Source organism: Pseudorca crassidens, chromosome 2, assembly GCF_039906515.1.
Source record: "Pseudorca crassidens isolate mPseCra1 chromosome 2, mPseCra1.hap1, whole genome shotgun sequence".
NCBI classification, from domain to species: Eukaryota; Metazoa; Chordata; class Mammalia; order Artiodactyla; family Delphinidae; genus Pseudorca; species Pseudorca crassidens.
Genome location: NC_090297.1, coordinates 117,507,509 through 117,523,457, shown reverse-complemented (window position 1 = coordinate 117,523,457; position 15,949 = coordinate 117,507,509). Strand labels below are relative to the sequence as shown.

Below are 15,949 nucleotides of genomic sequence, written 5' to 3'. Positions count from 1 at the left end.
AAGAGAACTGCAGGGAAACAGTACTGGAACCACCAGAGTAAGTCAACACTGAAGTCTGCCTTCCCTCTGAAGTTCATGTTACATGAGCCAACATTCCCTATTGAATTTCCTTATTGAATCAACTTGAGATAAGTTTTCTGTTATATGCAATGTAAACCATCTTAACTCATACATTCCAGTAGGAAAATAAATATCATTTTTTAATTTCAGAAAGATCATGCTGGTGATTTGGAAGGGGTAAAACTAGAGGTATGGCTTAGCAGAGAGATAATTGAACCACTCAGAAAAGATGATGAGAGTGTACATTTAAGTTATGTCATGCATATGGATGGCAAGGAATGGATACAAGACTATTTAGGTGGAAAGAACATGATTAATCATTGGATGTAGGGATAAATGAGAAGGAATTTTGAATAATCTCCAGCTTTGGGGAGACTAGCTCGATAGTAGTAACATTTAGAGAGAGAAAAAAACTAGGGAAATATAATATTAATGTAATGGAATTCCTTCTTAATCTGAATAATAGGGGTAACCATGCCCACTTCCTACTATTGTTGGGGATATTTATTGAGTTAGCACACAAAGCACCTGGAATATAGGAGATGCTCAATAAATAACAATAATGTTATCCATTACCTGTATTCCTCCTCCTATTGAAAAAAGCCTTTCCATCTTTCAAGATCAATATCTCAAATGCCACTCCTTTGTGAAATATTTTCTGCTCTTACAAATTAGATGCAATATTTTGTATCATGCCACCCTTCCTGATCCCATCCATGCCCCCATCCTATTCATGAGACAGCTCCATCAACTGTACCATTTTATCTTGACACCTACTGCAGCCTTACACATATGATATACACATGCCAGCTTCTCAAGATGCTCCTAACTCCTTCTGCTCTCCAGGAGAAAGTTCTTGGGGATTTGTAGAAATCTTGGGGATGTTTCCCCAGCTCATTAAATTAAAGGATCGAGGAAATTCTATCTAAATTTCAAGTGCTAGAGAGAGCTTCAGTACAACCTGGAGTTACCCCTGGGTTAGTCAATGAGGCAACTGAACTGTCTCTGAGGGCCCAGGCAAAAAAAAAAAAAGGTTTTATACTTGGGAGATGCTATATTTTACTTGGGAGAAAGTCTCCTATTCCCCTGTTGTTAATGTACATTCCAGTATCTCAATTCATCAGGGGAACTATGGGACAATTCAGAAGACAGACTGGTGAAGGAGATGAGTAGTACAACAGCGAGATATGTGTGTCAAGGAAATGCCTGAGACAGGCCCAGTGAGGGTATCCAGGACAGGAGAGGAGAAAGTAGGGTTGCTGATGGCAAACTTCGCTAAGCACCTACTGTGTGTATGGAACTATGCTAGCTGGGCACCAGGGGATATAAAGAGAAATTTGGTCTTGAGGCATTCAAAACTTAGGAACGGAGAAAGACAAAAAGGAGATTAACTTGAAAACAGTAAGAAAAGTACCACAAAAGTAATTGTGGTATGAAATAGGAGTGACATGAAATAGAGAGGAATGCATTTTTTTTTGAGTGTAGAACTGAAGTGAGTTTTTTATTTGTTTCAATCAAGCATATGATAGAGTGATTAACCATTCTATCAAGCATATGATAGAATGAATGCAAAGTAATGTGCTCAGATACACCTTAAAATGTGAAAGAAACCCAACCCAACTCGTCCACTGATGGATGAGTGAAAATACAAAATGTGATATATATGATACACACACACACACACACACAAAATAGAACATTATTCAGCCTTAAAAAGAAGGAAATTGACCAACTTGGATGAACCTTGAGGACTCTATGCTAAATGAAATAAGCCAGTCACAAAAGAACAAATAGTATATCATTTCACTTATCTGAAGCACCTAGAGTAGTCAAATGTATAGAGACAGAAAGTAGAATGGTGGTGGCCAGGGACTCAGGTGGGAGGGGGAATGGAGAGTTACTGTTTAAGGGGTACAATTTCTGTTTTGCAAAATAAAGAGTTCTGTGAATGGATGATGATGATGGAACACAACACCATGAATGTACTTATTGCCACTGAACTATATACTTAAACGTGGTTAAGATGGTAAATTGTAAGTATTTTACCACAATAAAAAATTATTAAGGACATTTTTTAAAAGTGTTCTCTGAAAGACCTTCCCTAATCCCCTACAGTAGATTAGGTCCCTCATCGTACAATCTTGTTCTGCACCACATATTCCTCCAACACCACAGTTCCTCCAACATATTACTTATCACACCCCATTGGAATTTCTGTTGAATTGGTCACCATCCAATGCTAAAGTTTAGCTTTTTAAGAGAAACATTATTTTAGTATGTTTTAGCCACCAAAATCAACTTCCTCTTTGGGCATACATTTAGATGACTTATCAAACTCTCTTTCACTTAAGTATGGCTATATAATTATGTTGTCTTTAATGAAATTTGGTCCAAAATAATGTGTGCCACTTCCAGGCTTGGTCCTAGGACTCTCCCAGGTGTGGCCTCAGTGCTCACTTTCCCCAGATTGCAGTATTGATGCCAAGGGTGCCATGGGGAGCAGTGTGTTGAAGATGCAATGTCAGCAGGGGTCCCTGAAAGACCATGTGGAAACAAGCTGGTCTGCTGATGTGAACTTCCATCTAGGACTTTTATGTTAGCAAGACATAAAATCTACTGTGTATGTTACTGAAACTTTAGGAGTCTATTTGCTGCTGCATCTTAGACTTAGATTAGTAAGATTTGCACCTTACTAATCCACTAAGTCACTCAACCTATCTAACTTCATCACTTATAACTGTATGAGTTGGGCGAAGTTACTCAGTCCCTCTTAGGGTCGTCTTCTTTTTTTGTTCTAATTGAAGTATAGTTGATTTACAATGTTGTATTAGTTTCTGGTGTACACCATAACGTATTATAGCACTTACCTATAGTTGGAGCTTATTGATGATTATGATTTTACTCCAATGGGCTGGCATGGCCCTGACTAGCCCCTCTTCTCTCATCTCCAACCATCAGCATTCTTGAAAGTTCATTTAAAATGCCCTATACTTTAGAAATTTCAGTCCTCAAATCTGTATGTTCCTCTATAGGAAACTCTGCCTTTGGATTACAACTACAGTATTTTAAGAATTCTAAGACACCATTTATTTTTAAATGCAGGATCACTTTAATAAAAGCCCTTCAAGAGAAAAGCACCCTATCTCTTTTAGTTATACACACTAATATTTTGACTCACCTTGATTTCCGAAACCTTAAATTATTGGGGAAAATTCTTCTTAGAATAGATGACATAGGGTTTTTATGAAGTTATTTTATCCTTTCTTACTCAAACTTCCTCATTCTCATGCAATGTGCATGCACATGGGTTCACACATGACAAGATATGAATGGGATAAAAATCCCATTGACCTTTGACAATCTATAGTACCACACCTTGAAAGGACTACATGTCAGTAAATGTGACTTAACTGAGCCATGGAGGAGTGATGGTCTCATCCAGGAAACAGCCTGGCTCTTCTTGGGGCACTAGCAGTTTTCATTGCCCTGAGGTGACATAAAAGGTTTTCTGAGCACCTGTGTCTGGATGTACCAAGTTCCTAGTACCCCCAGGGATATAAGGAGAAGAAGCCCCTTCCCTAGGAGAGTCCATGTCACTGGGAAGAAAGGGCCTGCAGCTGCCTCAGAACCTGAAAGAGAGAAAGTAGAGTGAGAGGGATCAGAGCATGTGTGTATAAGTGGAAGGGGTGTTGTTGGTAGGTGCTGAGAGCTGGCATCTACTCCCTCCAGCTCTTTCTAAAGATTCTCAAAGCATTTCCCAGAAGCCCTAGAAAGGCTAGAAGGGGTCAGTTACCTGCACAAAGCTGCCTAACAAGGTTGAGGCTAGAGATACTCTTGCTAACAGGATTCATAGGTGTGCAGGTATAGGTCCAATTCAGATCACAAGAGTTCTGGGAGTCACTGAGGACTGATCCTTCCTGGGGCAGAATGGCCCTTGGTCCCATTGGTGTCCACCCATATATGGTGTTCTCTCCTCCTGCCTCCACAGAACATCTCAAGGTGACATTACAGGTGCTGTGCTCACAGATGAAGGAATCCACTTGAACTTGAGGCCTTGGCAGTCACTCTGCTTGAAGCAATAGTTTTAAAAGATAAAAATAGCAATAAGGGGCCTTACTAGGCCATCCCAGGAGGAGAGGACACAGGGAATAAATGGGAGAGAACATAGCAAGGAATCCACAACCCTTTGGAGAAAAGATTTCTGACTCTTCCAATTCCAGCCCTTAAGGGGCTGAATGGAGGAAGAAGCAAGTTGTGTGATGCTTTTTAACCAGCCACAACCAGGGCCATCAGCCAGACTTTGCTGACAACTGAAGAGGACAAAAAAGAATAAGAAAAGGGATGAGAAAGATCTACCTAAGAGAGGTTCTGGACACCCCAAAAGAGTGAAACCAAGGGACAATCTACCAGGGGCCATCTAGCCCCCAACCCCTGCAGCATAGAGGATGGCCTTATTCACCCTGACCAGTAGGGAATTCGTCCTCTGTGCCCTTACACACTGAAGATCCTCAGATCATAACTGGTAAACAGTGAAGAGGTCGGTGTGCTTATCATGACTCTGTAAGGTCCTGTGCCTGCCATCATCAGGTTGCTGAGCTGCAAGGAGTAGGACTCGGTGACATTCAATCGATCTTTCTGCTTTGGGTCAGTCACCTGGTTTAGCGTTTCATTTCGTTCTGTGAAGATGATAGATTTTCTATTATGAAGCCAGGTGATGGACGTGATCTTCTCTTCCACAGGAAACTTCAGGGTGAGAGTTACAGACTCCCCCAGGACCCCGTTCACAATCAATGGGGTTGAGCTGATTTGTGAAACTGTGAACACAAGGAAGGAAATGACTATAAAAACTGGCGCTGATACCCTCCCTTTTCCCTAAGTCTCCAAGTCAGTCATAGCCCTACCAGGTTGGGGCCCAAAAGAATGTGAGACCTAGCGGTGGTGCTTTGGCTGGAGATGGAATTGAGCAATGCTTACTCTCCTTCCTGCTGGGATCATGTTCTCCAACCTGGGGATTGGGGTCCTACTGAGGGCTATTGGCCCTGGAAGCTTAGAAGGGAGATGGCAGGGGAAGTCAGGGCCCAGCCTTACCCTGCCCAGCCCCTCTTTTTCCTTATCCCTAAATTTTAACTCTTATGACTTCCTATTTATGAAATACTCTCCCACGTCACAGCTGGGGTTTTGATATCACTGTAGTTCTGGTGGCTCAGTGGTGTATGGTATAACGATCTCTAGATGACAGTCTCTAGAGGATCCTGCCTCTTCCTGTGCAGTTTTGGAGAAGCCTGTTGATTTCTCCAGGCCTCTTCTCTTTTATAAAATAATGGAGATAAAATGTAAAGCCTTCCAACTCTGACATTCACAATGTCATGATTCTATGTACCCCCAACATTCTCTTTTCCTCCTCCTTCTTTCTCTCCTTCACTATTTAATAGGTCTTTTTCTCTCATGTCCTTGAGTCATTCACCCACATTTTTCTACCTGGTCTCTCAATCTCTCTGACAAGGGGCTCTCAATTCTGGGAAAGTCCTTCCCAGGCAGCGCCCATGTGGACCCTCTGCCCCTTGGAAGGTCAAGCTACAGGGGAGGAGCCTCTGACCCACTCACCTGGAGATTGGAGAAGCAGGGGGAAGAGGAGAAGCTGAGCAGGTTTCATGCTGGCAGGACTGAGCTGATTTGCCCTGAAGATCTCAAGGAAATAAGAGGAAGGCACAAGAGAACAGGAAGTTCTGTTTCACAGCACAGATAACACGATGAGATGCTTTTAGTTCCCACGCGCATTATTTTTGCTAAGCACATCCCTAGCACATCCCTTGATTGGCCCTGACATCTGCCTCAGATTCTGTCCTTAAAGTCAGGAAGAGTTCACAGATATGAAGATGGCACTTTAGAGAACCTGATATGCTTTAACAAATGGTTTTGATGGGATTGTTAAGCTATCTTAAAAGTTAAGTTCTCCTCTTACCCCCATTTTAAAGACAGTCCTAGATATCATGCCATCATCTTCGTATTTCAACGTATGTTTTAAAATATACATACATTTCTTACATAATCTCCATGCCATTATCACAACTAAAAAAATGAAAATAATTCATTGGTATTATATAATATCTAGTCTGTATTCCGAGTTCTCCCAATGGCAGGAAACTATTTGTAGTTGGTTTTGCTTTAATCGGAATCTAAACAAGATCCTTGTGTTGCATTTTGTTATTGGACCTCATAAATATCTTCTAATCTACAGAAGTCAGTGCCCCTCACCTCCTCCTTTATTTTTTTTTTTTTTTGAGGGAGGTTTCTATCTTTCATTCTTTCTCTTTTAAGAACCGTTATAAACTCATGAATTTTTGTATATGCAATGTGTGTCAACTGCAATTATTACTTTGATGCTTAAATTTTCTCATCTTAGGTCAATGTGAGACCCTCCTTGTTGGTTCCTTTGTTCTTTCTACATGGCTGCTTTAGGCTTTTTTTTTTTAATTCTTTTTTTTTTAAACATTGCTTTTTAAAAAAAATTATTTTATTTATTTATTTATTTTTGGCTGCGTTGAGTCTTCATTGCTGCGTGCGGGCTTTCTCTAGTTGTGGCGAGCAGGGGCTACTCTTTGTTGTGGTGCACAGGCTTCTCATTGCGGTGGCTTCTCTTGTTGCAGAGCACAGGCTCTAGGCACATGGGCTTCAGTTGTTGTGGCACGTGGGCTCAGTAGTTGTGGCTCTCAGGCATAGTTTCTCCGAGGCATGTGGGATCTTCCCGGACCAGGGCTCAAACTGGTGTCCCCCAGTGCATTGGCGGGCGGATTCCTAACCACCGCGCCACCAGGGAAGTCTGCATTAGGCTTTTATAATTTCTTTGAATTCTTACACAAGAAGGTATTCCAGGTTCAACTTGTTCATAAACTTCCACAGACATAAACTTCCACAAGCAGCCATTCCTCAAAAGATCCCTTATTCCTTTAATGGGGGAATGCTACTTAGACACCACAATTTTGTCTCTAAGCATACTCATTGGTATTGGGTTGTCATTGCTTACAGACATTTTCAGTGGACGGAATTAGGAAATACATATTCTTGAAAGAAAAAATGGAACAAAAATTTGTATTCTTCCATTTTCTATTTAAATTCTTTGATTTTACACATATCTCTTTCTTTCACAAGAAAATGTCTTGGTTCCTAACAGCACTAATGTAAAAATGTGTTTGTTTTATCCTGGAAAAAATATATACAGTTTTAAGATAGTAATAATATCAGAATTGTTAATAGCAACAATAAACACTGAATGAGTTTAACATTTCTTTGTAGGTTTATTCATCCTGTAACCAAGCAGGCCTTCTCAGACTAGACCCCCACCCATGTCCTCTGCCTGCCTTTTGTCTGTAGTAAAACTTTAGTTAAAGAACAAATTTCATCAGAAAAGTGAGAAAACACAGAAAGAAAGAAAAACAGTCAAGCAAGACAAAATAATAATACTCTAGCCATTAAATAAAGTCAAGGACCTTTAGTTCTTCCTCAAGGACTATAGATAATATTCTGAGCCATGCCCTCTGAGCTGTTTTGCAGATACTGAAATCCCCATCAGGTGGAAGAAGTTAACTGGATGCTGCCCACAAGCACATAGACCCCAGACTGGTTGGAACCAGACGTTGATGATGCTGACTCCCGATTACCTCACCACCAACCAATCAGAAGAATGTCCGTGAGCTAATCACGCCCTGCTCCTTGAAGACTCCTTACCCCCTCCAGTATGGGTCACACAGTCTTGAGGGCATTAGCTCACTGTGGCCCCCTTTGCCTGGCAAAGCAATAAAAGCTACTCTTTTCTACTTCACCCCAAACTCCACATCTCCACGTTTCTATTTGGCACCGGTGAACAGAGGCCAAGGGTCGGCAACAATCCTTAGATATCTTCCGCACAGAATGTACAATGAAAATATGAGGGCCGGCTTTCTGCAATCAAATCAGCTTGGGATACAAGAGGAGGCCCCATGGATCTGCCTTATTACCACGGCCCTCTGTCCAAGCGAGACTGTGAGACCTTGCTGCTCAAGGAAGGGGTGGACGGCAACTTTCTGTTAAGAGACAGTGAGTCTGTGCCCGGAGTCCTGTGCCTCTGTGTCTCGTGAGTAGCCTCATCTTCCACACATTTGGAACCTTATGCTAAATGTAGGACTGACAACCAAGTAGAAAAGAAATTCTACTTCACTGACTTCGCAGCCCCAATGAGCAGAATGAGAAATAGTTAGACTGCCAGGAGGGGATGGAAGGAACGTGTCTGTCCAAGCTCCTCCACCTGCCCTTCTCTCCCTGGTGCAAATGCCATACAAGCAATGAGAAGACTCTGTGAAGCAGCAGAAATGGGGCTGGTGAGGAGAAGAGAGCAGGCAGCATGGGAGCAGAGCGGGGAGGCAGAGAAGGTAACCATGTGAGAAAGGCCCTTTTCTCCAGATGTCTATTTATTTATTATGGAAAAGGCTGGAGACCCTTTATGAAATTTCAACCTGAAAGACCAATTATTACATGCATTCTGCCACCTCTGCTTGCAATATTTAAAACACTAATAATATTTCACATTTTATTTAGATTTATAAAAGGCTTTAACATTTATCATTTGCTCTTGTCTCTCTCTGGGTCCACTAAGGTAAGTATAAATAATCGCTATTATTTAGATGAATAAGCAAGGCCCAAATTCCTCAAATGACTTGCTCTTGCTAAAAGTCATCTGAAAAATAAAAAATAAAAAAAAAAAAATAAAAGTCATCTGATATCAGGCCAAAATGCCAGAACTATCCTACCAAAGTGATTACTTAAATACTAGTATAGAAAGCAATGCTGAGTGAATAATCACTTTAGTCTCCCAATAAAGTATGGACCACTGAAAATTTTCACATTTTACCTACTATAGAATTAAAATCAAGTCAGTCAAACATAAGGAGAAGATATATATTTCTCTCTGGGGATACAGAGATGAGACAGGTAGCCCTAATTTGTTCTGGGTCTATTGGAGGAAAGTGAGTTTAAGCAAATATTTATAACATTGTATCTTATCGTAGACTTAGAATTTCCAACTCTTGCCCATCTTCCTGTGCCAACCTTGAAACCTCTGGCCTTCTGCGACCAGTTCTTACCTGGACCACCACATATATACCAGGCCAGGCAATGAATTACCACCTTCACCAAGCCTCTACTTCTATTACTATCTAGGGTCCCAGCCTGGTTCTGCATTGAAGCAATTTTATTATTTGGGAGTTCCTATTCTTTATTTTTCTTCTGTGACCCAGTTCTTCTTCCCTTTTCTTTTTTTTTAAAATTTATTTGTTTATTTTTGGCTGCGTTGAGTCTTCACTGCTGTGGGCTTTCTCTGGTTGTGGAGAGTGGGGCTCCTCTCCATTGTGGTGCGCGGGCTTCTTATTGTGGTGGCTTCTCTTTGTTGCAGAGCACGGGCTCCAGGCGCCCGGTCTTCAGTAGTTGTGGCCCAAGGGCTTAGTTGCTCCATGGCATGTGGGATCTTCCTGGACCAGAGCTCAAACCCGTGTCCCCTGCATGGGCAGGTGTATTCTTAACCACTGCGCCACCAGGGAAGTCCTTCCCTTTTCTTATATACCTTTCCACTGAGCCTTCTGGGTCCCTTATTTCATAGTCAACAAATTTCCATATATTTTTCATCTAATGGCAGGATGTTCACTTTATTAGTTATCCATAACTGGAATCAGGCTGGCTATCAACATCACTCTCATCTGCTTCTGGGGCATCCCATAACACGTGGAGCAATCGAAGATCCTCAGCAGGTCTTATGACGACCTGCCATTGTCTGATTTGTCTCTTGAACCTCATTCTTACACCTCTTTGCCTTGCAGCTAATGCCCCAACAAGCTTAAAATGCCTACATCTTTCCCTGTGCTGTATTCTCTCATCTACATTCCTGGCTCCTGCTATGCTATCTGTCTGGAATGTTCTTCCTCCCACCCCTTATTTCTCCTTCCCCTACATAGGGTAACTCTTAATCATTCTTTAAGGATTAGCTAAAAATAATTAAAATAGCAGCTAACATTTATTGAGGGCTTACTAAGTGCCAAGCACATGAATGTTCTCCTCAAATCCTTTCAGCACTCAAATGTGGTAGGTTTTATTATTTTTCTCATTTTCTAAATGAGGAAAGTAAGGCTTTAAGAGTACTGGGACTTATCCTGCCCCTAGGTTCATCAGAACCTTTTTTTTTTTTTTTAGATTCCATATATATGTTAGCATATGGTATTTGTTTTTCTCTTTCTGACTTCACTCTGTATGACAGACTCTAGGTCCATCCACCTCACTACAAATAACTCAATTTTGTTTCTTTTTATGGCTGAGTAATATTCCATTGTATATATGTGCCACATCTTCTTTATCCATTCATCTGTTGATGGACACTTTGGTAGAGAATAGACTTGAGGACACGGGGAAGGGGAAGGGGAAGCTGGGACGAAGTGAGAGAGTAGCATTGACATATATACACTACCAAATGTAAAACAGATAGGTAGTGGGAAGGTGCTGCATAGCACAGGGCGATCAGCTTGGTGCTCTGTTACCACCTAGAGGGGATGTACGTATACATATAACTTTTTCACTTTGTTATACAGCAGAAACTAACACAACATTGTAAAGCAATTATACTCCAATAAAGATGTCAAAAAAAGAAAAAGCACTGGACCCCTTTCTCCAGGAGGATCCCACCCACCAAACAGGTTCCCATATTATCCTATGCATATATTTATCATTGCACTTAGTACCTAGTATTGAAATAATATTTGTATATGTTTTCTTTTTTCACTGGGCCAATGAATTCCTTGAGAGCAGAGATTGCTTCTTACTTATCTGAACTCTTGAACCTAGCAAGATGACTGGATCAATGAGTATTTGCTGCATGAATAGCTCACTTTATGAACGGATGGATGGATGGATGGGTACCATCATATAGCCTGTTCAACTATTATGGAAACATAGAAGAGGTAGAACAAACTGCCTAGGAGCAGTAAAAAAAGGACTCAGGGAGGAGGTGTCCTTTCAAATGAACTTGAATGAAGAGTAGGAGATGTCAGACAAACAAGGGAATGAGGGCACAGCAATAGCTTCAGTGCGTGCCAGGCACAAATATCTCAGATTTAAGGTGTCCCAATGTGTCTGGGCAAGGCTGACAAATAGAATATGTATATTTAGAAGAAGAAGGAGATGACAATATAAAGGGAGAGAAAGACCAGGTTGTAAAGGGCTTTGCATTAATTACCTTGAATGATTGTAAGCAGGGAAGAACCTATTAAATTATTTGAATCATCTGTTTAGACAGTGGATGGAGAATGGCTTGAAAGGAATATAGAGTGATCTGTGAGAAGTTACTTGAAACCATCCTGGAAAAAGAAAAGGACATGAGCCATGGTGATGGTGGTGAAGAAGATGAAGATGGGATGGATATGAGTGATAGGCTGAAGTGACTGAACTTAGTTACAGGCTAATTGTGGGAGGTGTGGGAGAGGAAGAAGTTTCAAATGACTCCAAAGTTTTTGACTTGGGAAATGAGATGATAGCAGTGCTATAAACCAGTAGTGACAACCAAAAAATAGAACAGATTTCAGTGAGAGGAGGCACAGACAGACAGAGAGGAAAGATTATGAATTCTGTTTGGAGTATATTAATTCTGTAACACCTATGTGATGTCCAGGTAAGTTACATGCATTATCTCATCTATCCTTTGCAAAGCCATCTTCAGTAGGTGACATAGCCCTGTTTTGTGGGGAAAGAAACTGGAGCTTATTAACTAAAACATCCAAGGTCAAACTGTTAATATGTTGTTATGTTCCCTCTCTTATCAATGTCCCCAGTTCCACTGAAATATGTTCAAGGTGGTCCCCTTAGAACTGTGTTATAAAGTGCCCAGATGGGGGACTTGAGGGCTTGGCAGTAGATCCTGATATGTGGAATCTTGCATTCTGCTTCTAGAAATGAGCTACCCTTTCTTCTTTGCTGTATTAGAATGGCAATATACTAACTTCCATGCTTTCTCAGATCTAAGTGAAGATATTATGGAGAAGTTTAGAAATAAAGGAAGGAAGTCACAGAGGAGAGTTGGCCCAGCAGCATATAGCACCCACCAGAAAGTTATGTATGTGGTAACCATGGACAGGAAACGTTACTTGTTCTCACCGCCCGATAGAGCGTGCAGAAAACACCAATCTGCAAAATGCTGTCTGTGTAGGTGACATTGTGAGTGTTAGAAGTTGGAACTGGGTCTGGCTTTATAATCAGCAGAGTCAAAATGGAATAGTTATTCGGAGATGCAAGGAATTCACCTACGGGTATGAAGGGAAAGGAGCGACTTTCTGTAGTCGTAGGAAGGCTGCAGGTAAGAAGAACCTAAACCCTGACTCAGGGCATGTCCTCACTGAGGAGGAGGACGGCAATTAAAGAAATTGGGAAGAAAGGCCTTTGGGAAGTCTCTATGTTTTAGAAAAAAGACATTTTATAGACGTTCATAGTAGAAAAATCAAACAAAATACAAAGGCATAAAGAAGAAAGCAGAAAACCTTACCATTTATAAATGATCCTTATCAATATTTTGGCAAAATTCCTTCTAGACTTCTCTCTGTGCATATACATATACACATACACATAAGCATGCGCGCACACACACACACACACACACACACAAAACGACACACATATGTGCTTACGTGGAATCAACTGATTTTCTGAACTGCAACATTTTTGTAACTCAAAAGATATATCATGGGCACCTTTCTACATCCATGAAAGCATATACTCATAATACTTTTATAATTGCCTAGTATTCTATTGAGTGCATGTATTGATTTACATAAAATCATGCTAGAAGTTTTTCTCAACAGTGTGACAGTAAAAATTTTCATACTAACATTTTTAAAAGTCTACCTAGCTCCCTCTTGATGTTAAATTCCTAGAAATCTTATTGTTTGGTCAAACACCTGTACATTTAAAACTTCGATATGCATTTACAAAATTATCCTGCTGCCCAAATATTGTACCAATTTACCAGATGGAAAATTCTTAAAGTATTTTTATTGACTTGGACTCCCCTGCATGGGTCATGTCATGGAAAAATGAAGGCCACATAAATAACATCACACACACACGCATTCAATTTTATTTCCTCCAAGTGACTTTCCAAGTTGTTTAGAACAAAAATGAAAACTCAAGCATGAACGTCAGAACAGAATGTGAGCAGGTTTCCCCTGAGATACTGGTCCTCTGCAGCTGTTGAGGAACTAAGCACAGACTCAGAGGTCTGTGTACATGTACAGCTCCTACATTTACTCTATAGAAACAGGATGGACTTCCACCCCAAATGTGGTTCAAATGTCAGACTAATGGTGCCACACACATATACCAAGAGGGTCTGAAAGGCTTATTACTTCTATAATGAGACTCTCTGACTAGAGGAGCACAGTCTTCCAGAACTGGTCTGAAAAAGTGGAGAGAGAAATTAAAAGTGTTAAAATGAAACACAGAGACCAGACTTAAAAATTCCCTGAGCAAGGCTTCCCTGGTGGCGCAGTGGTTGAGAGTCCGCCTGCCGATGCAAGGGACACGGGTTCGTGCCCCGGTCTGGGAAGATCCCACATGCCGCGGAGCGGCTGGGCCCGTGAGTCATGGCCGCTGAGCCTGCGCGTCCGGAGCCTGTGCTCCGCAACGGGAGAGGCCCGCGTACCGCAAAAAAAAAAAAAAAAAAAAAAAAAAACCCTGAACAAGCAAAGCCAGTTTAGTCAAACAAGCAAAGCTTAATCTGGCTTATTCTGCAAGACAAATGAGGTTAACTTGCGTCACTTCTTGCCTATGCCTCTTGAGAATCATAAACGAAACTTAAGTTCCCCAAAATTGATGTTAGGTAACCACTAACCAATTCCCGTTCATTTAAGAAAATTCGTGTATTAACAAATCACTGTAAAGAATAAACACTCACTGCTTTCATGTTATATAAGCTGCTTTATAGAAATATACCTCCGAGCCTCATTCCATGTTTTGGTTTGAATGCTCCCAGTTTGCAAACTGTCTTTTTGGTGTGCACAATAAACTTGTACTAATCACTACTTACGTGATTCATTGATTCTATTTATATTTTTTAATGAACTTTGACAAAGGAGTCTGGCTTGGGGTTTTCATAGTACATCAGAGTGGGGCTGGTATGAGTGTTCCTGCATTTGGTCAGAGGCTTGTGTGTTTTGAACTTCTTGCTTGTGACAAAGGAAGGAATACCCAGCCTTTCTTAACAGCTTGATCAACTTGCCCAGTTGTGGGGCAGAAAGGAAAAGGATGAGGTGAGGCTTAAAAACGGTCAGCAGTCAAACATCAAAAATATAATGTCAGATTCTTACTGCATTTACAAGGCCAAAACTTTGTCAGAAAGCGCTTAGCAGTTTCATGAAGAGCAGAAATGTAGAAGGCCTATAGTCTTCTTTAAACCTCAACTGAAAACATCAAGCCAAAGATTGACAAATGGACTGTAAAAGACCTATGGGGTTCTAATCTCTTAAATGAGAATAAAAGTTCCCACTGCAGAACTGATAAAGGAGGCACTTCAATAGCCTAAGGCTTGCAAATATTAGAGAGGATTTCATCCTTCTTGTTATATCTAGAGTGGTCATCCACTGAGGTCCAGCCAGCATCTATATATTGAAAACCTATATCAAATATAGGAAATCTTTTTTCTATATAAAGCTAAATATCCACCTAGAAAACATCAAGGTCCACATTTGTCAAATCAACTCAAATTGTTTTATATTATAACAAGGAATTTTAAATGTTCCATTCATGATTTTAATATAAAGCACAAGATACATAAATTTAACAATAATGTATTACGTTTATTGAACACTTACTTTGTGCCAGACACCCCATGTTTATTGCACATTATTTACAATAGCCAAGATATGGAAACAACCTAAGTAGCCACTGAAGGATGAATGGATAAAGAAAGTGTGGTACAGATCTTCCTTGACTTACGATAGAATTACATCCGGATAAACACATTATAAGTTGAAAATACTGTAAGACGAAAATGCATTTAATACACCTAATCCACTGAACATCCTAGTTTATCCTAATCTACCTCAAACATGCTCAGAACACTTATGTTAGGCAAAATCATTTAACACAAAACCTACTTTAGAATAAAGTGTTGAATATATCACGTAATTTATTGAATTCTGTACTGAAAGTGAAAAACATATTGGTTGTATGGGTACAGAATGGTTTTAAGTGTATTGACCATTTCACTGTATCATTGTGATTGTGGACTGACTGAGAGCTACGGCTGCTGCCACTGCCCAGCATCAGGGGACAGCACCGGAAAGCATATTGCTAGCCCAGGAAAAGATCAAAATTCAAAACTTGAAGTATGGTTTCCACTGAGTGTGTATCACTTTTGCACCATCGTGAAGTCAAAAAATCGTAAGTTAAACCATTGTAAGTCGGGAACCATTCATATATATATATATTATATTATATATATATATACATATTACTCAGTCATAAAAAGAATGAAATCTTGCCATTTTCGACAACATAGATGAAACCTGAGGGTATTATGCTAAGTGAAATAACTCAGAGAAAAACAACTTATATGTGGAATCCTATAAAAAACTTATCTGTGGAATCTTGAAAAAAAATCAGGCTCATAGATAAAAAGAACAGGTTGGTGGTTGCCACAGGTGGGGAGTGAGGGAGGTGGAAGAAATGGGGGCAGAAAGTCAAAAAGCACAAACTTCTGGTTATAAAATTAAGTCATGGGGATGCAGTACACAGCATGGCGACTATAGTTAATAATACTAAATTGTGATGCTTGAAAGTTGCTTAGAGAGTAAATCTTGAAAGTTCTCATCACAAGAAAAAAAAT

At 40.3% G+C, this 15,949-nt stretch overlaps 1 protein-coding gene across 1 annotated transcript in view; it reads left to right on the top strand.

The window, feature by feature from the left end:
• Positions 1 to 8,021: 8,021 nt before the first annotated feature.
• SH2D1B (SH2 domain containing 1B) overlaps positions 8,022 to 15,949 on the top strand; it is a 55,300-nt gene continuing 47,372 nt past the window's right edge. The window contains exon 1 of the mRNA XM_067714152.1: positions 8,022 to 8,170. Within this exon, the coding sequence (XP_067570253.1) occupies positions 8,037 to 8,170 (134 nt within the window). The 5' untranslated portion in view covers positions 8,022 to 8,036. The remainder of the gene's footprint in view (positions 8,171 to 15,949) is intronic.